Source organism: Calypte anna, chromosome Z, assembly GCF_003957555.1.
Source record: "Calypte anna isolate BGI_N300 chromosome Z, bCalAnn1_v1.p, whole genome shotgun sequence".
Classification (NCBI taxonomy): Eukaryota; Metazoa; Chordata; class Aves; order Apodiformes; family Trochilidae; genus Calypte; species Calypte anna.
The window spans coordinates 9101989-9124403 of record NC_044274.1 but is presented as its reverse complement, the minus strand read 5'-3'; the positions used below and the strand labels follow the sequence as shown (position 1 = coordinate 9124403).

The 22415-nt window shown below is 38.6% G+C and overlaps 1 protein-coding gene across 1 annotated transcript in view; it reads left to right on the top strand.

Moving 5' to 3' along the window:
• LOC103532472 (protein hinderin) overlaps nucleotides 1-22415 on the top strand; it is a 100816-nt gene that overhangs the window by 42204 nt on the left and 36197 nt on the right. Inside the window, exons 2-3 of the mRNA XM_030467382.1 lie at nucleotides 1609-2294; nucleotides 4923-5018. Coding sequence (XP_030323242.1) covers nucleotides 1810-2294; nucleotides 4923-5018 — 581 coding nt within the window. The 5' untranslated portion in view covers nucleotides 1609-1809. The remainder of the gene's footprint in view (nucleotides 1-1608; nucleotides 2295-4922; nucleotides 5019-22415) is intronic.

Sequence of the window (22415 nt, the reverse complement as noted above, 5' to 3'; positions counted from 1 at the left end):
CACTACAAATAGTAAATAACAAAGCTCTATCTTTTTGGCAGCGTGTTGAATTTCTGCTTAGTAGCCCTGCCAGCCCTTGTGACTTTAAAACATTTTAATGTCCTGAATTTTTCACCCAGTCCAAGCTCCAGGGTTTCCTCAGACATTTAGCACTCACATTAATGCAAATGCCTCCAACTCACTGGGATGTTTGGGGTACAACATGACATCCTTTGCTTTCAGTCACATGTCAGAGAGGATATATTTGTTGCCAGAAAACTGGAAAGAGTCAAATATCAGTATTCAGGTGCTAATCCACACTAATTTACATTCTGTGAAGTCTACAAGGAACTTGTAATTGGTTGTCTTGAAGGGCAGCAGAGTATATTTAGTATTTTGTTTATTTAAAAGAGAATTTAAATTATACATATAAACACTGCCTGGATCTGGATTATACCTCTGTTTTAATCATTGCTGGATACTTGCTTGCATTCCTAAGTGCTACTGTTCTGGGGTTTGCCAAGTGTCTTCCTCTCTGTATGGAGAATACCTGTTTATTGTAAGCAGTAACAGAGTGCAAATAACACCTTTTCTTTCCATCACTGGATACCAGATTTCCCTGCTAAACCCCTTTCACTGCAATGGGTTTGCTGTCTTTAACAGACCTAGCTTCTGTAACTAAAAAAATTAGATCTCTGTGGAAGGTCCCAAAGGCTGTAGGAGTTGAAATTCAGTATGTTGTTGAAATTAATGCACAGGTCTAGCAAAAGCAATGCAAGTTCCTGATGCACTGCTCTTCTGATGTGCATAAAATCTCAAATGATCAACTGCTTAGATATGAACCATAGTGCAAAGATAGTCGAGGATGTGAGTAGGATTTTTATGCTGGTTACATAATATCCACAAGTATAACAAAACCACTACCATTTGCTTGCACTGGGTTGACAAATGTGAATTACAGTTGCTTGCTTTCTTAGGAGTTTTATCAGAGTATAATCACTTGCCCAGCTTAATTGGAAAATCACTTACATTTATAGCTAAATTTAAACATGTTTTGTATTTAAATGACAGCTTTTGATGTACAACCATTTTTTACAGAAAGTAGTTGGGTTTTATCTGTGTTTCTGCAAAGATATTTCAAAAACTCTCATCAAATTTCCACTGGTAAGTAATATCCCATTCAGTGCAAGGTGAAATGTTTTACATCAAATCTCCTGCTGTGTAATGGCCAATCAAAGAGTATTTATAGTGGCGGAATGGATTTTTTGGCTCGGTATTCAAAATTAAACATTTTCAAACATTAACATTTAATGTTTTTTGCCACTCTTCAAGTTGATTTTATGTAACCCTAGATGCTCACAACTACTTGATACTCTGAAGCGACTCATTATATGCTGAGGATCCTGCAGGCAGTAGTTTTACATTTATTATACTTGTGTAGACGGAATGAAACGTAGATGTGATAGCAGAGTTTTGTCTGTCTTCTGATAAACATTTTCTTGGATTCGGCAGTATGTCCATCAGCACGATGCAGCAAGCCTGTTTCTGAGATCCCACATTTAACAAGTGAAATTAATGACCAAAGATAAATTTTGATAATTCACAGGAAATTGTTTCTTCTTGTTGCAGGTATGCAGTAAGAAGAGCTCATGCCAACAGCTGTCTCTAGAGCTAGATGGTTCCTACTTAGGTACTGGGGGACCTCCGACCTTTTATAAGAACACCAGAGCATCAAAATCTGGAAGCCCAGCCCATGTTGTATTGTCTCAGCCTTGCAGGAATAATCATCATTATGGGACTGAAAATCATTACAATCATCAGGAGTGTCTGATGGAATATCCAGTAGAAAATGGCCTGCACAGAAAGTGTAACAATGTGATTTCCTCCGTGAAACAGAGGAGCCCTGGTCGTGTAAAACCAGCTCAGGAGATAGACCAGAAAGCAAATGAATTTCAGAGCTCATGCCCCCAGCAAGTGAGTCATGAATGTACCTGCAGGCATGTAGGGAGTTCAGGGAGCATGCAAGAGAGCCACCATGTCAGCCAGGTACCTAGAAGACACTCTGAGCCAGTTCACAAACCCTGTGATTATTCCAGGTGCTCTCGAATTTCTGGGCTGAATGACAGTGAGGACTCGGGGTCTAAAGAAACACAGCAGGCTAAAAGGTTGTATGAAGAAAGAAGGCAGAAGCTGCTTCTGCAGAAAATGGAGCTGGAAATTGAAAAGGAACGACTCCAACATTTGTTAGCAAAGCAAGAGGCAAACCTGCTCCTAAAACAACAGCAACTACACCAGTCCTGCATGGATTATAACAGGTGATTTTGAGATTTATAATTTTTATTAAAAAAAAGTATCTAAAATTTCTAATGAACATATGGGCAGCAGTTAATTAAAGTGGGAGAATGGAAGTGATAAAATAAGGTAGGCAAGACCTGTGGCACAAATTCCAACAGTGATTTAGAGGAGGGGAGACTTTTTAGTATATTAGCATATACTGTTGGGAAACAGTGTGACAGCTGTGGAAAGCAGCAGAGGAAAACAGTATGTGGTACAAAGAAAGGCACAAGAGAAGTAATGCTAAAAGACTAGATAGGAAAAGAGGAGCAGTGGAGTAAAATGAGAGTCTGATCTTAGTGCAGCCACATGAAAGAATACAGACATTTGTCAGGAGTGCAGTGTCAGGGTGGACATCACAGATGAGGCATTCTCCCTTCCTTCCTCAGAGAAGTCAGTTTTGAAGTGTTACATCTTCCTAAGTAGGGCTGGAAGAAGTGTGTTTTGCAGAAAAGCTGGAGATAATTTTGTGTGTGTATATATATATATATATATGTGTGTGTGTATATATATATATATATATATATGTATGTACAGATATATATAAAAAGTACTCTTCCTTGTGTAAATATGGAAAAGAGAGGTCTATGTAGCAAGGACATTTCTTTCCCATGGTGTTTGTGGAAGGAAAAATGCCAAGACTGAGGCACAATATGTGCTTAAGACTAGAAGAAGGGAAAGGCAATAACCATAGAAACATGAGGTGTGGCTTGAAAGCCCATGAGTTGTTGCAGAAAGTGAGGTTAACACCTTCCTGACAATGTAAATGGTGATTCTGGGAAGAGGGAGAAACTGGGCTAGTGGTATCATGGTTCTAGAGTGGAGAGGAATAGTGAAAGGGAGCAGGTCACAGCAAGTTGAACTATCCAGCCTAAACTGGATGAGTACTAGAATTTCAGCATTAGGAAGGTAAAGTAATGGGGAACAGTCCAGCCCTCTTTTAGAAAAGGCAACAGGAGGGTTTCACAAGAGTGCTTATTTAGATACTGCCTTAATATGGCAAGTGCTGACAGCATCCCATGAGTCTGCATTATGTGACCCACTTCCTACAGTCATGTATTTTAACCACTATGGAGTAATGTATCACTTTCTTAGTCCCAGTCCCCTGCTTACTTTTCAAACTCTGAAAGAGACTACTGTAATTTAGTGATCTTTTGTTTGCTGTCTTGGATTGTGTTTTACCTTGAAAATTATGTGGTTTTATGGCTTTAAAAATACCTGTCTTGAAGACAATAACAATTGTGTGAGTTGAAAATGACTGAGTTGAAAATGACTGAGGTTACAAACAAAGGATTATGACTTCAGGTGAGAATTAAATAGGAACAGATGGATTCTTAATCATCAAATACGTTAATTCAATGCATGAATCCTCTGATGAAAAACAAGCAGGATATGAAGGACATACAGACTGAGTTTTCTACTGGCTTTGTTTCTAATGGTTATTTTTCAGCATTTGAGGCATCATAAGCCCAGGAAAAAAAGGACCTTAAGTGTATCTATAATAATGTGCTTGTTAATGCCATTATGCCTATTTTAGCCATTCTTTTTCTGTAAGAAATTCTATGGTTTGCAGAGCTCTAGCTACATAAAAGAACTTTATGAAGGAAAATCATATATGATATATGATCAACACAAGGACTCAGAATTTTTGTGATCTCTTTTCAGAGATGCTGGTGAAAGCATGTTTGCCATGTTCTCTTAAGAAAAGCAACTAGAATGAAGTGTGTTTGCTGTTAAAAATATGCAGTCTCTTTAGAATTAAATGTTTGATATTTACAGGTAAATATCTTAAGCATCACAGTTCTATTTCAGTTCTAGATATGTAATTCACTTTTGCACTTGACAACAGAGTAATTTTATATACTACAGACAGCAAAAATTTGTTTAGCTAAGCTCAAATATATTTTCCTTCATTGTCAGGATGATCTAACAGTTTCTCTCTTAACATCATGACAGTTTTAAAAAATACAACAGAAATCCAGTGTCAGGTAGCATTTATTTTTGTCTGTCCTTTTCATGGGTGAAGTGACTCGTCCTAATGCCAGCTACACCAGAGAAGACAAATATGGGTAAATCCTGGAAACAGGAATTTTATTAAAATACAAATAGGAAATTTCCAGCATTATTGACCTTTTTGTCTTCACTGGAGAGAAAGAAAAGCTTGGGATAAGCAATTAAAAATGGACCATCGTATCATCAGTGGACCCATAGTTTCAGGAGACACAACCATATCAAACAGATTCTACATTTTTTTGCACTTTACACCTGATGCCACTGAGCTCTGATGCTGCTGGAGCTATAATCTAAGCCCTACAGGGATGTTTGTTATTGGATATTGTGACCATTTTCTTAAGGGAGCTGGTCCTTGGAAATCAGTAAATGAAATTTTTCCAATCTTTTTTTCCCAGTGGAAACCCTTAGAAGCAAAGGCATGGACCAAAGTCAACCTTCCAATAGAACAGTGTATTTGAAAGTGTGAAAACAGTCATGGAAGATTCTGCATATCTGATTAGATGCTCTGTTTGTAGACAGAAAACTCACCTTTTTGTGGCAAGTTTCTGGCGTGATGATTTGACCAGCTGCAAAACCAGATAACTTTTCTTTTTCAGGTTTAGGGGCCGTGTACCTGCTTCAGAATACACGCACACTGATGAAGCACTGGGAGAACTTGCCCTGATGATGAACAGCAACAGCATGGGGCTAAGGTAATTTCTCTCTTCACTTCTAAGTACTTCATGGTGTCAGTATATCTTCTTGACAGTGTGATGTTGGCTGCCAAGTGTATTTGTTCATGTGTTTGTTTCAGATCAGGAACATTTTTTTCTGCAGGAAAGGTAAAATTCATTGGCTGTTGCATTTTATGAGTCAACTCAGTAGTTATGCTGACCTGTTATTACTCATGGGTTAGGGGCTGTCCCTCTGCAGCAGTCTTAGGTTTTGATTGGTGACTCCCAAGGATACTAACCTAGCCCAGTGCAAAATGGAGTTTTCACAAAATCTTAGCTATTGTTTTTTATTCCAGGTACTGCTTATTACTTGTTCAGTTATGGTCAGAACATCTCTTCAGTCTTGATTTGGACCTGATTTAAAAAAACAACCAATCTTTTAACTCCCAGATAGAAACGATCTGTTAAACTATTTATAAACTAAGGGTCCAATACTTTCTTTTTTCTTTTTTCAATTATCAAGTGATACTAACTTTATTTTGTATTTTTGAGAGCCCTCTTCACTGGAAAGGGATAAAATCTTTTTTCTCCAGAGCAGCAGGAGTTGTTAGTTTCCTTGGAATATGCCACTCCTTAGCCAGGTGTTTTGCTGCTGTGAGTTAATGGCATATCCTCATTGTATTTTGATGCCTTTTTGCTTCGTTTTTCACACAAGCTGAAGTGATGGAAGTGTGATCACTGTAACAAAAGCTAGAGAGTCATGATATATTTAAGATGGCAGTAGCATTAAGCTACTGGAAAAAATATAGACATTAGGAAAAACATAACCTAGAACATCTGTAAGGCTTCTTGGCAACAGTTTGCCAAAAACCTGCAAAAATCTGCATAGCCTAGCAGGGAAAATGAGGAAAACCGACACCATTAAAAAAATGAGTGTGCCAGGTTTTGAAAGGTTCCCCACCCTCTCTCCATTCTCCTGCTTTAATTTACTGTAATTTTTCAAAGTTAATGTGTTCGTGCAGTCTCAAGTTGCCATACCAGCTGGTTCCCAAGTTTGGCAGCAAGACACTTGGATTTTTTTCTTCCTATATGCCATCTTCAGTTTTGTAAAGGTTACCAGATGAATGCACCCTAAATAATTTACTCTAATGTAAGGCTAAAAGAGGCTATGGAAGACAAATCCATTTCTCTTTTATGCATTTGGATACATAAGTGATGTTTTCTTCACTGTCTAGAGAAAATGTTGCAAATATGTGGCTAGATATGGAAGGAAGAAGGAGGCAGTAAGAATACAACCTTTTTTAAACTCTTTAATTTTGTGCATGGTTTTTTTGTTATTTGCTTTTTAATCGACCTACCAAATTGTTCTTCTTACATCAAATGCTATCGTAAGACTACTGGAAAATCAGTAAAACTCTCTGACTTCAGCTCTTACGTGAGAGCTCCTCCAAGAAACCTCACAGCATGAAACTTGATTTCAGTCTTTAAATAAGCAAAACTTAGCTTAAAAATATCCTGGTATTTTAAAGGAAATGGTGAAAGTCCTTTAAAATACTAAACTTGCTAAAGTGAGGTACTGGAGTTTAGAAGTAAATAAATAATGTAATCAAGAACTGAAAAACATAGGTTTTTTTTTTTTATAATTAACAGCTCATTTTGAGTTAATTATCTACAATTAGAAAATCTAATTGCAATTATCCTCTACTATCTGTGGGAAGACTCGCAGGCAAGGGAATGTGCATCACTGCCAGGCATAAATGCTATAGGGTGGGTACAAATAATAGAGGAGCCCTTAATGAAAAACAAAAAGCAAATAGGAGTGTGCAGCTGTGCCAGGCTGTTAAAAGGTAATTGTAGTCAGAAATGAGATATGTACTTTAAAAGGCATCTTGTAATCTCCTGTAGGGATTTATTTTTCCCCTCCTTTAAAAAGGTAAAAAAGGTTTCCATGAGCTAATATAATACAGGGTTTGATTTTTGATACAGATTTTGGTCATACTCTGTGAAAACTGTTAGCCTGGGGACTACTGCAAGCTGTAGTCAACTTTTCTAATGGGTGTCTGTTGGTTTGGTTTTTTTTTTTTCCCTTCTAAATGTGCCATTATATATTTTTTTTCATTATCAAAGTCAGCAAATGTTGTCCATCTGAGCCCCTTTGAATGGACCCAGTATGCATTAGAAGTGTTGAGTCTGTCACTTCTCTGCTGGTTATGTTGTGGAGCTGTTGGGAAGAAATGTGCGTGGGACTGGAAGAGCTTTCAGATGCAAGGTCTCCAGTTCTCTGAGGTGCAGCAGTCAGAGCAGGTTTTATTGAGCATGGCTTTCAGTTCTTGAAGTGCTCCAAAGTGAGCCCACAGCCAATTACCAGCTATGGAGATAGTAGCACTTAATTTATGGCAAGTTTTCAGGTTGTATAATTTCTTTTCAAGTCGGCCCCAGTGTGCAAGATGCTTTAAAATATTCAAAATAAAAACATAACCTGACGCATTTGTTTAGCATAAAACAGCCTTTAACAAACTCCTTTCCATCTCCCAGACACAGGTGCTTGGTACATGCTCAAGTACCCACTCCATGTGTATTCAGTAGGATCAATACACCTGGCACCCACTTTTGTGTGTGCTCCCAATGTCTGCATCTGGGAGAGGAATTTTATACCAATCCACTCTTCTCTCTTTTCTTTAATCTGAACCATAGATCTGAATGTCATGGAAATAAGACCTCTTTAATAACACCAGCTCCAGAATGGCGTGTGTCTTTTCAAGCACCCGTCCCCCAGGGCTGTGCTGTGTGCCTAAATCTTAACATGCAAGCTTCTCTGCTTTTCCTGTTCTTAGGTTTCCTACACAGCTGAGGCTGCACAGCTTTCTGCTGCTTTCTCTCTAAAGTGCATCTTTTCCTCAGGTTTCACAAAATGCTGCCTCTCCACCTCTGTGCAGACCTGTCCAAAATGTTATAAGTAGCTGCTGTATCCAACTGTTCCTATCAGATGAGTTTACAGCTATTGACAGGCACTCTTTCAATGTATTCTACCTGGTTAAAGGATTTCTCTCCCAGAGTATTAAAGATTTGCAGGTGGAATTTGGCACCTTTAATTTCGTTGAAGGCTTTTTATGTTTGTGTGCTTCGTTCTACATCACCCATGTGTATTTTTTCCAATTTGTATTTTTAGTTAGTTGAAAATATCAAACACAGAATTCAGCAGTACTTTCCCCCTATTTGAATGCTCATTGCTATGGTGATAGTTCCAGGAGGGAATGCTGTCAAGGGTCTTTTAAAAGATTTTTATGTTTGTGGTGTAACTATTTTATTATATTGTAAGAGAAGGTGACAATTATCTTTTGCTCCATGTTTAATGCTTTGTTATGAACTCAATTTTTTTTGTTGCTTGTTAGACATGCAGGCATCTTTCTATGGTGATGTGCAAGCATACTTCTGTATTTTTGTCCAAATACTCAACACAATTAGATAGATGTGCAGAGGAACGCAGACTTGCAGCTCCCCCTGCTGTCCCAGGCACATCCAGGTTTGTTCACACAATCTCAACCTCCACATAATTTTAAAAGAAAATAAAAATTGCATGCAGTCACCTGGCTGTGCCACCTCTGACCTGACTTGTGTTGGCCCCATAATTCCTGTTTTTTAATAGAACAGATGTTTAGAAACCAATAGCATTGGTAGCACACATTTTGTTTCCTGTTTGGAGTCTTCTTGTCAGTTCATGTGTCACCTCCTGCTACTTTTGTCCTGAGCCTCCTGAGGAGAAACCATTACTGGTGCCACAACTGGCTCGTTAGCAAAGACCTACCAGGCTTCAGTTTTTCTATGAGTTCTCCTCGTTTTCTTGAGATGAGTCTAGATAGTACTTGGCCACCTTTTAGGAATGCATTGAATACTGTTAGTTGGGATTTTTTTCCAGCTATTTTCTGTTTTGGCGGACTGGCACACTAAATGAGGATGAGATCAAGTGTGCTTGCAAACGACCATAAAATCTGTGTGTCTGGAAGCTACTCACCCACTTGTTACTGCTTCTTTTAACACCTGAGTTACTTTCCTGTTCTGGATAATTTTATGTTGAAATTTGTATCATTTTTAGATGGGATATTTGTGAAGCGAACACTTTTTTTGATGGTGCTTGCAAATGTGCCAGTAGTGCAGATGCTGAATTAGGTGTGGATATGTGTTTTTCTATCTCTCATGGTGTGGTCTGGTTACATGTAGGCAAAGCATCTCTCCAACAGCTGGCTGACAGGGTCTGCTATGATGTAATGGGAGACCACGTTTGGAATTAAATATGCTTTTTTGCATCATTAGTGCCACATGCAGCCTCTGAAGGAAGTAGGTTTCCTTATGCAAGGTGAAGGATTGCATTCTAATGTGATTACTAAAAGCTTATTGCTGAAGAGGAGAATGTGAAATATCTATGCGTGCATACTTATTTTTTTCTTTAAGTTAGGCAGTGGTCCTTTATGGACTGGGAGGCAAGGAGTTAATTTCTGCTGACCTGGTTGCTTCACTAATCTCATTTTCAGGGTTATTTTCAACTGCGACAGGGTTTTGAAGCTGCTTGTCTTACATTTACCTGAATTATGCTGATTCTGTTCGCATGATCACATATGCTGCACACAGCAGTATTACATCATTTTCACTACAGTCCAAAGTAACCTTGAGCAGGAAGCCTACTGATAGACTTGAGGTATAAGGTGTAAGTAAGAGATACTATAAGTAGGCTGAGTAGGCAGATGGAACAAATCTATAGGTGAGGTCTTCAAAAACCAGTGGAACTCTGGTGTTACCACAGAAAGGCAATCAGTGAAGACTAAATTCAACTGCTTTGCTATTTTCACAAAACTTGCATTTCCAGCCAGTCTTCTGCATGGGTATAGTTCTGTTCTATCACATGTCAGAACTTAAAATGCCCAGAGATTTTTTTTTTCTTTGAAATATTTAAAATTCATACATCTCCTGAAGGAGTTTGTTCCTTGCCAACACTTGCAGACAGTGAGAGACATCTTTGCAAGTCATATGCAGATGCCTCCTTTACAGCAAAATGTAGACACTGTTAGTTTACTAACTAGAATTGAATTTTGAAAACCTGAATGCTATTTTTATAAATTGGAGTGGATTACTTTTAATTTTTACATGTAATCTTGGATGAAGAAAAAAATATGTTTAATCTAGATACTCCTGTGTCCCAGAAATTTGTGAGTTGGAAAAGTTAAGATGAATCTTATAAAACAAAACGTTCTGGAAGGTAATTTTAAATTAGGAGATTTTTAAACCCACACACACAACTTCCACACCATTTAGAAGCTTATATCAGAACTGATGGGGCAGGACTAAGAACAAAAGCTATTGGTATTACAAAGTTAAGCAAGAAATCCTCTGTACCCTGCTGTTCTGGCCATGATTACAGCTGCACTAAGCTAAAACCCACTCCCCCACCCCCCCCTTGTGACCTTGGCTGCACTTCAGCACAGAAAGAATTGAAGCAAAAGGCAAACTCCAGTGAATATTAGATTCTGCCATTTGCAGATATACAGACTATGTAGAAAGATAACAGCACACATGCTCTTGCTTCCTCTTGAGCCCTCCAGTCCAGAAGTGGACTTCGTATATTTACCAGTGAATTATTCTGACATAAAACTTTTCAGACTGTACTGGTGTGTTGAGCTTGAACTCCGTGGCTTTGCATGGGTGCTGAAGGTTTTCAGAACTATCCATTACGCTTATAACAGTGCTAATTTTTGAGAGCCATGCAGAGAAAATTTTAGATTCAGCCTGGCTGATTTGTTCTTCACACTGCTCCTGCGGTGAAGAGGATTGATTTTTGTGTTTCTTTTGATATTTGGCTTCCTTTCCTCTGGTACTCAATGCTTCAGGCCTTAATCCTTTAACCTTGAATATGAGCATCAAGACTTCAGGAGGGATCAGGCCTTTTGATGGAGAGAGAACATCTTTTGTTGTACCAAATGGCTGAGAGTGGTATAAGGCAAGACAGCTCTCCAGACAGTATATATTTCTCTGTTATGTTAAAAGATTATAAACAGAGGGTGGGTTTATCAGGGATTAAAAAACATCTAGAGAAAGGTGGGGTATTAGAAGCCATGGAAAAGAGTTAATTACTTTTAACATTTCACCAATAACCAGTCTATCATGACAGATGAGTACTGGGTTGCCAAATGCTGTAGTTTGATTTGGGTAATGGTTCAAAGCTCAGCATGTCATGGAAATGGCAGTGTGGTCCCTGATGGAGCAGGGGAAAAAAGCTTTTGAGCTTCTCAAAGGGCAGTATTTGTGGAAGCAGATGCTTGCTTGCCCTACCCAGCATAAAGAACAGTTCTGTGGGCAGCCGGGAGAGTTCGTACTGCTGGATTTTTTTATAGGATCATTAATTATAGGTTATAAGGCAGCTAAGCATGGCATTCCTAACTCGATGAATTCCATTATGAATGGCCTTTTCATATTCTTCATCTCATTATATTAAATGCATGTGACCTGAAGTTTAGCTAAAGTTATTGTTCGGGTTAACTTTCATTTAGTGGTTGCCCTAATTTTAGAAACAGTATGATCTTTAGATTTTATGGAGAGACAGGGGGTTTTATGCATGTTTTTGCAGCACTATTTTAGATAATTTCTTTTAGAACTAAGTAGGAACCTCTGTGAGGTGTCAGGGAAGGGATTTAGTCACTCCATAATTTGCCTGGAGATTTCTGTACCCATGTCCCTGGATGACAACATCCAGTTACATGGATTTGGCTATCATCTCTCTGCCAGTAACTCTTAAACCCTCTGCTCCATTCCATCTAGTCTTGCATATCTGACTGCCTCCCTGACACATAATCCTGCTTGTTTTCCCTTCAGATCACTCCTAATCTGGGCAGAACAGAACTCCTTACTTTTTCTTCCAAATCTCTCTTCACTTCTGGTTTTGATAACTCTACATCCTCTCTGTCACTCAGACTTGTAACCTTGGGGTCACTCTCCTTCTCCATATGCATCTGGTCTGCTGACAGCTATTGCAGCTTCTTTCTCCTTTGAAGCAAAAATATGGCTCCAGTGTCTCTATTGTGAAAACACCACTGTTCACTCCGGTCCTTCCTCTTGCACCTTGACTATTCTGCAGTCTTCTTCATTCCCCGCATTCAAAGTAAGCTCTTCATATGTTTATTTTGTCTGTTTATTCAGATCTTGTCACAGTTGCTTCAAAGTTGCTTCCCTGAGATCCTCCTTCAAAGGCCAGTTGTCTACTGTATCAGTCTACAGGACTGGAAAAAGTCACAAAGCTACTTCTATTTTTTTACTTTATACATCACCCTTTCTTCTTTACTCCTTTAGTTGCATGAGACTTCACGTCATTTTGGGTATTGCCTGAACTTTTGACCATGTTCTCCTAACATTTTTCTTGACTGTTTCTGACTTCTGAAACCACTGAGCCATGTGATGGTAGCTCCTTCATCTGTCTGTCTGTTCTGACTTCATCTTTACTGTGTCATCTTACATCCTTGAAACCTTTTTCTTTTTTCTTTTTCTTTTTTTTTTTTTTTTTTTTTTTTTTTCCAGAGTTAATTTTTGAAAGTAGGATTTTTTTTCCCATGTTTTCAGTGCTTTTTTTCTTTCTCATCCCAAATCCTAATTTGATGGATTTCAGACTAGTCTGTTTCTTTCCACTGACCACAGTAAATCCAGCTAAATTCTAAATCATACTCAAATGATAACCGCAGTGACCGAGAGAGAAGTATTATAGCTCACCTGCAGTGATAAATCATCAGCTCTTCTGTGTAGAGAAGTTTACATATGGCTTCTATCACACACAAGAGTTTGAAACAAAATAATACGCAAGTCTCTTTAGTTTCCTGTCAATAGTACCAGGCTTCACCTCATTGTGTAATACATGCCCTTCTGTTTGATCAATGAGTAGTTAATCCTTTTTTTTTCTTTTAACTCTATGCTCCTTTAATTGCCATCTACATCTTCCATCCTTTTTGACAAAGTCACATCTCTCAGAGTTGGACTAAATTTAAGTACTGGGCTAGACTCAGTAGGGCTGAGGTGGTTTGGTAGCACAAACAGTTCAGTTCTCTAAACCCACACCACAGTGTCCAAGTGGCACTGGTGGCAGCAGCTCTGAACAAACTCCATAACAAACATAACAACCTCCAAATAGGTTATAATGAACTTGTTGAAAGGTAGGCTTCCAAGGCTTAAGATCAACAGTGGTAGCTGTTTTCATAACTTTTTCAGAGCATTCATAACAGTTTCAGAACTGTGGCTAGCAGTAGGACAAGGGGAAATGGTTTTAAACTGAAGGAGAACAGGTTTAGACAGGATTTTAGAAACAAGTTCTTTAGTATGAGGGTAGTGAGATACTGGAACAGATTACCCTGAGAAGTTGTGGATGCCCCCTCCCTGAAAATGTTCAAGGCCAGGTTGGGTGGGACCTTGAGCACCCTTGTCTGGATGAGAGGTGTCCCTGCCCATGGCAGTATGTGATCTCTTAAGATCCCTTCCAACCAGACCATTCTATGACAAAAAATGGCAAGAGATGCCTGTACCTGGGCTAACAGAAGTACACAGTGTACTTGTCATGTTCAGTTCCTGTGGGCAGGGAACCAGCAGCCCAGAGCTTGGGCAGACCCCACAGTTTCACTGATCACAGTCTTCTGCCAGGATCTCTTCTCTTTGTGTGTTCCCTCTGATTGTAGACATCAGAGCATGCCAGTAGGTATCTCCCTGATACATACCCCTTAGCAAGGTAATGGTTTCTATCTGGTTTCTGTTCTATTGTGTCTTTTTATTTCCTGAACATAAGAGTACAAAAAAGTGTTAAATCTGTTCTGTAAACATCCTGGTTGGGTCAATATTTAGTGGTGCTGTCACATTCACATAAAATCAATTCACTGAAAGGAAGGCTTTAGTGTGTTGTTTTTTGTGAGGCCCAGGCAATGTTTTTTAGACTTGTATGTCATAATTTAGGCATCTAAGTCTGTATTGTCATTGCAATATATACCTGATTTTTCAGCCTCTAGCCATTAAACATGCTCTGTGAAAAAATTCAGTAGATTCAAGGCAAATGAAGTGTCCAGAAGTGATATTTTAAATCTTTACCTAGAGCTGCCTTGTCAAGTGTACATCTGTTGGGGATGGTAATCCACTAATCTGAGTGAAGTTCAAAGTCTAACTTCTCAATTTTCTTCTTTTTGTGCTGCAAGTATTTTTTCACAAAAGCAAATCAAAAAATAATGTCAGTGTTTCCATTTTAGTAAGTAATATAATATAGAGGAGTGCTATATATAGAGGAGTAGTAAATAATTTATATAATCCCTAATCCTAAAGTAACCATGTCCCACAAACGTGATTTAATCATGGAAAAATGACCAGTGAAGTGCCAAGATGCATCAGCATGGGTTTTTCCAACAGAAGTGGGATAGTATATAACACTATTTTAAAAGATCTAGTATGAAAGCATTTGAGATGCTATGTATATTTATAGTTGCAGACCTGTCTGTGTTCCAGTCTGTCTCTGGTTTTGATCACTTTACAAACTAAGTGTCAGGTTGGTATTTGGTATTAGAAGCCAGTGTGTGGGGTGAGAAGACGTGTTGGGATTTTGTTAGATCTGTAGCTGTACCTCAGCAGAGTCTGCACCAACACACTGATCCTCTGATGGCTTTTTGGAATAAGAAAAAGCATTACAGTCTGTGGGTTCAGTGATTCCAAGATTTGTAAGACTTCGACACTAACAGACATAAAACCCTAAAACCCAGTAGTTATCTGTGCTTACCATGCTTTATTCAATGATCACGAGATACAGATAAAGATGGTTACAATAAGATAAGATGGTTACAATTTTAATGGAAAAAGATAGGTTCTTTAAGGGTGTTCTGATTTGGTTTCAGTGGTAATTGTTTCTAATCATTAGAGAAGTCAGATTCAAGGACAGTGGCCTCAGAAGAACAGGAAAGGTAAAACTTCTATTTGTGTTTATTATGGAATTTGATATCTTTATGAAATTTCTCTGCAACATATTCGCTAATCCCAGGGGACCTCTCACTGGCCTGGAAGTTCACCTCAGGCTTTGTAGAAGTATGTGTATTTCCCCAGTTTAGTGGTTTTTAATTTTCATTGCTATAAATGTGTGAACTTTGTAACTTAATATTTATTTCCTCACTTAGGAACCAGGGGATGATAATTTATTGTGCCCGTATCCTGAGTATTGGAAGTTATCATCTGGCAAGTGCAAGTTTGTCAATGAACAGAACCAGCTGTAGATGTTATGTCTATTATAACTCTTCTGTCTGGCATAGGCACCACAGCATCCTCCAAAGTGTGTGATTTTCTGTGCATATGTAAATCTTTATAATACCTGCATATGAGAGGGCAGTCTTAAATACCTGTTGCTCTAACTAGGCATCTCTTCAAAATGGCCTCTTAGCATGGCACACTGGAAACCTGGTGAGTACTTGCTTCCCAAGTCTTCTTGTGTCCTTATTAAGCTATATTGCCACTTATCCTTAGCAATTGATTTCTCCATGATCAGAAAGGGGACATTTGCAGTTACTGCTCATCTACTGAAAGCTCCTGTTATCAACAACTATCAGCTTCTCTGGAAACTCTGGAAGGAGAGAGTGCTTATGTACCAATAGTCTAGTGAAGGATAATGTCTGGACTCTCACACCAAGCAGGTGGTTACCTGCATGCTCAGACTGATCTCTGCAACAGTAACTTAGCAGGAGCCTGCTTCGCAGTGCAGCCCAACTACCACAAAGTCTTTTGTTCTAGGATGGTGCATTGTTCCTCTACATATTTATCACAACTAAATTACAGTCTAGTTTGAGGCATGTGTGGTTAGGAGATATCTTGCATATGGCATGGAGATGGCTACCCTGAGAATGGGACTGGCTCTCAGCTGAGCAATAGTGATGCTGGTAAGGCACTGAGAGGAATGCACTTTGCATGTGATTCTCCTGAAGGAGAAAGTGATGCTGCTTGATCTATTGGGGAAGTTTGGATTTGGTTGAAAAACTTTGTTTGTCTTAAACAGGCTTTTGAATCAATCTGTATGGTACTTTTATTGGTGACATCTAGGCAGGCTTTTCAGATATACAGACACTGTTTTGAAGGATTGTTTTTATACCTATGACTTGACATTTACCTGACTTTATTTTGTGAAAGCTGACAGCACTGCTTGCTGGAACGACATCTGCTCTGCTCTATAAGAAAGGCCAAACACACAATCACAACATTTTGTCCTGCTAAAGCCTTGCCAGTCTGTTTTCTATGGCCATTTCTTTATGTCTGTGTGAAAACCTTTATGTGGAAATTTTCTTTGGGTTCAGAAGAGAGAAAAAGAATCAGAACTCATTTTTTCGTGTATTAGGAAAACTAAGATAGGTAGAAAAGAGGCTGCCAGGGAGCTGAAATATAGCTGACTTAAAGCTAAATGAGGACAGGGCTTCAAAGGAGGGAATGAGTATAATTTTAGGTGAAATTTAGCTTAGTATTTGCTGTAAATGGACCTCTAACTGTGTATATTAAGTGAAGTCCTGACTTCATTGATGATAAAGGCAGTATTCTGATTGATTCAATGAGACCAGGTTTTCACCTATGGCTGGGTATGATTTATTAGGTCATTGCTAATTAAGAATGTATGTTGCCTCACTTTCAGCTGGTGGAATTAAATACATGAGCACCAGCCACTGTGGGAATGGGGTAGGAACTAGTCTCTGAAAAAGTGGTCTGAAGAACCCATGCTATGGATTGCTGTACCCTGGTGCCACTTGTTTATGGAAAAGTTGTTAGCATAGTGGCCTGTATAACACCTCCAGGGTGATAGAAACATAAACCAAATGCACTGCCTCCAAGAGAGACAGTTCAGCAACAACAACCAAAAAACCCACAACCAACCAACTTAAAAAAAACCAAAACAAACTAAACAACAAAGAAACCTGATATAGCCACAGGCATTACTGGATTCGAGGGTGCTGAACCTGAAGAGGGCTGTAAGAGATGAAAGCTCTGCATTACTCCCAAGCAGTTTATTGTGTGCATAATAATGTGTAGATTGTAGGCAATCACTGTCTATTTTCTGTGATGAAAAATCCTTTCATTGCAAGTAGATTTGATATTATTTATATTTTGGTTCCAGAACTCTCAATGTCTGCTGTGGTGTTACCCTACCTATACCTGCTGTCCTCCCTTTTGCCTAGAAGAATATGTAATAAAAGGGATGGACTCAATCTTGAAGATTATGGACCTGTTGGAGTGGACTCAGGGGAGGCCACAAACATGATTAGAGGATTGGAGGACCTCTGCTGTGAGGACAGCCTGAGGGAGTTGAGGTTGTTCAGCCTGGAGAAGAGAAGGCTCCAGGGAGACTTATTGTGACCTTTCAGTACTCCAGGGGAGCTGATTAAAAAGATGGGGACAGATTTGTTAACAGTGCCTGTAGCGGCAGGACAAGGGCGAATAGTTTTAAGCTAAAAGAAGGCAGATTCAAACTAGATGTAAAGAAGAATTTTTTTACCATGATGATGGTTAAGCACTTGAACAGGTTTCCCAGAGTGGTAACATTCCCTGGAACCATTCCAGGACAGGTTGGCTTGGGCTCTGAACAAACTTGTCTAGTTAAAGGTGTCCCTGCTTACTGCAGGAATTGGGCTAGATGACCTCTAAAGGTCCCTCCCAACCCAAACCATTCTGTGATTTCAAAATCTGAAATGAATGTACTCTCTAGAAGGGAAAACAGCATTTTTTTTATTAACATGCACTGCATCCCAGCAGTGTCATTAGCATACTGATGCTTCTAACATAAGCCTCAAAATGCCAACTTTCATAATTGGGCCACAAAATCTCACTTGAGTCTTGAATCAGGCCTTCAAGGTCTGTTTTAGAATAAAACTTTTCCCTAGTTTTTTAAAGGAGGGAAAACTGTTAATCTAAGATTCTTTTCATGCACTCTGTGTTTCAGTATGATAGGCTTTAGATTTTTAACAGTGTTTTTAAGGTGGTTGATTTGCTGACATGAGCAGATTGGTTTTCTGCTGAGGAACGGAGGGGTGGTCGCGTTCAAGGATGACAGATTGCTCTGAAGTTCACGCTGTGATTCTCCTCCTTGCCTGCAACTCTCTTTTCTCCCTTCTATCTCTCTCAGCCACCCTGTAGATTTGCATGCTCTACACAAAGCAGGGCTGGGTGTACCAACTTCCCTCACCTTTCCTATGTACCACCCCGCTGGCTTGTACATCTGGATGTGTTTCTCCCCAGCTCTGCTGGAAAGAAGGGGCAGGCTGTGTACCCTCTGAAGAGGTCTCAGTTTGCAGATGGAGATGTGCTAAAGAGGGCTGTAAGCTCCCACTCTGTTGTCAGAGTTTTCCTCATGATTAGCCATTAGCTCTTAAGTGGACACACTGGGGTAATGCAATAATTTCAGGTGTCTCCTTTTCTCAGTGAGCTGAGTCTTCAGGAGCTGGTCCTAGTTCTCTTCCACCTCTGAATTCCTTGCTGTCGAAGGGCCCAGCTTCTTTACTCCATTAGTTGCTTATCTTCTCTGCCTTGTGGATTATGGTAATCACACTGCCCTATCTAACACATCTTTTGAAGAAAACTCTTGAGAATTTTGAGTCTTGGTACTCAAACTTGGAAGTACTTCTTCTTGGTACTTCTGGAAGTCGGGGCTTACAAGGAGTAACACAGTACACTTGAGAAGAATGGAAAAGTTGTATTGTTGCTTCTGAGATCCACCTGTCTGAAGCCTACAGGTCTTCTTTTCTCTCTGTATATATTTGATTATTTTCCACGCAGACAACAGACTTCCCAAGCAGTCCTGCTTTGGAACTGCTGGGTTTGCTAGGTTCATTTAAATTGATATAAATTGGGACCCTTGCTGAAAAGAAGATCCTGTGATATATTGACACCTTCTTTGTCCCTGCACTTGTGATAATGCTTCTTAGTACTGAGCTGGCTCTAGAAGCTGATCCAACAGGAAAGTCTACCAGCCAGAGTTGGGAGGGAGGAGGGGAAAGCAATTTTCAGCTTGTTTGTCAAAATGCATCTGAAATGACCATATAGGTTCCAGCTACAAAAACGTATTGCTTGGGACGTCTACTTATCACCAGTTTTGCATCATTAAGTGTTATGTGTTCTTGGCCTGATATAATTGCAACAGATTGCACACATAAACTGTTAATTATTTTATTTTTAAAACAGAAATTGTGGAACAGGAAAATAACATTCCAACATGTTTGTTTTTGGAGCTAACCTACCATGGCAATTTGTTAGTTTGATAATGGTTAAACTTGCAAGCCCTTGCCTCAACAGGGTGCAGTAGGGTACCATTAAGGCAGCCATCTGTTGAACATATATACTAGAGGCAGAAATTGCCTCACATTTTATGTTTCTGACTGGTTATAGTGTAGGCATGTTCTCTGGATGTCACTGATCTGCACTGAAAGATCAGATTTCAGTGAAAGGCAAGCATCCAAATGTGGGTTTGATAATTGAGTGCTCATCAGATGAGCACTAGGTGTGGAGCAGGGAAGAGATGAAACCTCATGGGTGCACACATGCTGATACTAAATGCAGCATTGTGGCAAGAATCTTAGCTGCTTGAGTCTTGTAGCAATTCAGTACATCTGTGAAACTCCATTTGCAGACCAAGGCCACCATTATATTGGACTGATTTACCAGGATGAGCAGCTAAACCGAGTTAAATGCAGTTTTCCTGCATTAATTAAAAAAATAATTTAGTAATTTCTAAACGGACATTTGTTTTAGTATCTTGAAGAAGTGACTTTCCTCTATTAAAGCAGAATAATGTATCTATATGTTGCCCTGACTTGAACAGTACATAAAGATTAGTAAATAAGACCCCATTAAAAATACTTATAATGTAAGTAACATGGGTCCCAATAGCCTTTCTAATGTCCATTAATGCTTATTCTGAGGATCAGAGCTCATTTTACTGAGCCATTTAGTCAAACCGTGTGATTATTTAGAAAGTTAATTCATGCATACTAAAATCTAGCTTAAGTAATGCAGAGGGTAGGAGGTAAAACTCTATGGAGACGATAGTCCTTTTTGTTATTTAATGATCAGCCATAATTAACTTGCAAATTTGAAATAATTAGAACAAATTAAAGGTATTTAACTTTGCCTCCCTAAAGAAAAATTCAAATTGCACCAAATGCAGCTTTAAATTATTCAAGTCTCAGAGGTCTGTGCTGGGTTTTTTTACAATGCCTTTTCTATGATGAGAATACCAATCTGCTTTTTGTCAGAAAGCATCCTATCAAGTAATTGTTCTTTGTGTCTAATAAATGACAGCTATTCTTCTTTGTAAAAGTATTTCAGTCTCTGAAGACTACATCAGCATTTCCATGGCATTTTAATTCAATAAAACAAAAGGTTAATGTTTTTCTATTTTTTAAGGAATGCAAATAGTAGCAGTATTCAGTGGGTCCTGAATGACATTTAAAATTTGCCATTCACACTCAGCAGGGATATCGCGATACGAGGCTCAGACAAAATGGAAAAGAAGTTCAAGGTGTGTTTTCCTTTGTTGTTGATGCACTTCAATATTCATAAGGAGGCAGAACTGCTGAGGCTCACTTTTTTGCTGGTGAATTTACTCCACAGCTTTTGCCTTAGCATGTAAGTTAGGTAGGTTAGTAAGGTCTTTATTTAGATAGGCTTCTGTGTTGGGTAGTTTCAGGGAATAGCATGAAAAGTCATTGGATAGCATAGTACCCTGCCACCCATGCTGCATTTCAGTGATATGATGGATTGTTGGATTTGAAAATAGAGAAGGACCTGTTCTGTCATTTAATCTCTCTATACATAACAGACCCCTTGGACAATATATTAATTTTATAATTTCCAGGTTGCAATAGTTACATCATTCAGTTTATTGATTATTACACAGGTGAATGGGTAACTATATTCTGAAATAGTTTTCCCTCCTTATGTTTTGTTTAATTTTGATGTGTGGTTAACAGTTGAATCTTTCTGTCCTTCCCTGTATCCTTCCTTGGTCTTCACACAATCTTCTCGGATTGTTTGTCATTTTAAGTTTGGATTCTGTATGCTTACATGAGCAAAACTTTAGCCTGAGCTTTCTTATATTAAATATTTACAAAATAATCTTTAAGTAATTGTTTAGTGACCTGTACATTCAAATATGCTTGCTTTTGTTATTTCTTCACAAATTAGCTTCTGTAACTTCTTGGTGTATGTTTCTGTGTGAATTGCTTCTTCCATTGTGTTATTTAAACCAAACTCATTACTCTAGAGATAACCACACCATGTGAAGTGTATTGCAGTGAATAATCACCTCCACTTCTACAAGCCAAGGATCACTGTCATTACAGATCGGAAGGCTCTTACTAAATCTAATATAAAAACTCAGAAATCATCCAAATAATGACAATTTTGGATTTTTAAATGCTGTTAATCATCTAAGTACAAGCAAATGGAATATCAAGTCCTGTGTTATCAGAGAAATCTGGTCATGTATTACAATTTTAAGCATCTTTAAACAGTTACTATAGTCCAAACCTGCCTCTTGCTGTACCCTGGTTTGCAGGAATTTGTCGGTCAGTAATTTCGTATAGTTTAAATAAGATACTAATTTAGTCCACCTTAAATTTTAATAACACTTGACATTATTATTAGTGGCCGCACAGTCTGAGTAAAGTAAACGGAGGCTATTCAGAGAAGTTCTATCCAACACTTCATCCAGTTATTACAAGTCATAAGCCATTATATAATGTTCTGCATTAATAATACAGGAGTAATACTAATTGCCCAACAGGCACAGTGGGCCCTATTAAACAATGGCTTATACAGCACATTGATATGAAACTTTTAATTTAGCTATCATTTTCTGATGAGAACATCAGATACCTTCTTTTTCCTCAGACATAAAGTAACTTCAGTAGTGTAAGATTTCAGGTAAAACATTCTTGTGAACCAGCCTCTACAAAACTATACCCTGAATAATACCAACTCAGTGACAATCTTTGGATTTCCCATGTAAAATTTGTACTTAAACAGGAAAAGATTAAACAAATCTTCTGTTAACTTAGGAAAGATGTATGATGCTCCCATGATTGCAGGTAGGCAGTGCAATCTTGCAATTAATTGTATCCCTTCATGTGACTAATCCAAATACAATTTTTTAATATGTTCTTCGTTGATTTTTGTAATGGTTATGGGACTAATAGAATAAACATTGGGAATCCTCACTTAAAGCAGTAGTTATTTCCCAGAGACTGGAATCTGAACTCAGTAAGTTGTCTTTACTGTGAGAGGTGGGTCTCTATAGCTGTCTGTCATCCCAAAATGTTTTGTGATAGCCTGGGTCTGCAGAGACTGAAGTCGTGCTTGCTCCATATCACCAAATTTGCCTCTTGGCTCTATCTGTGTAGTATTTACAATCTT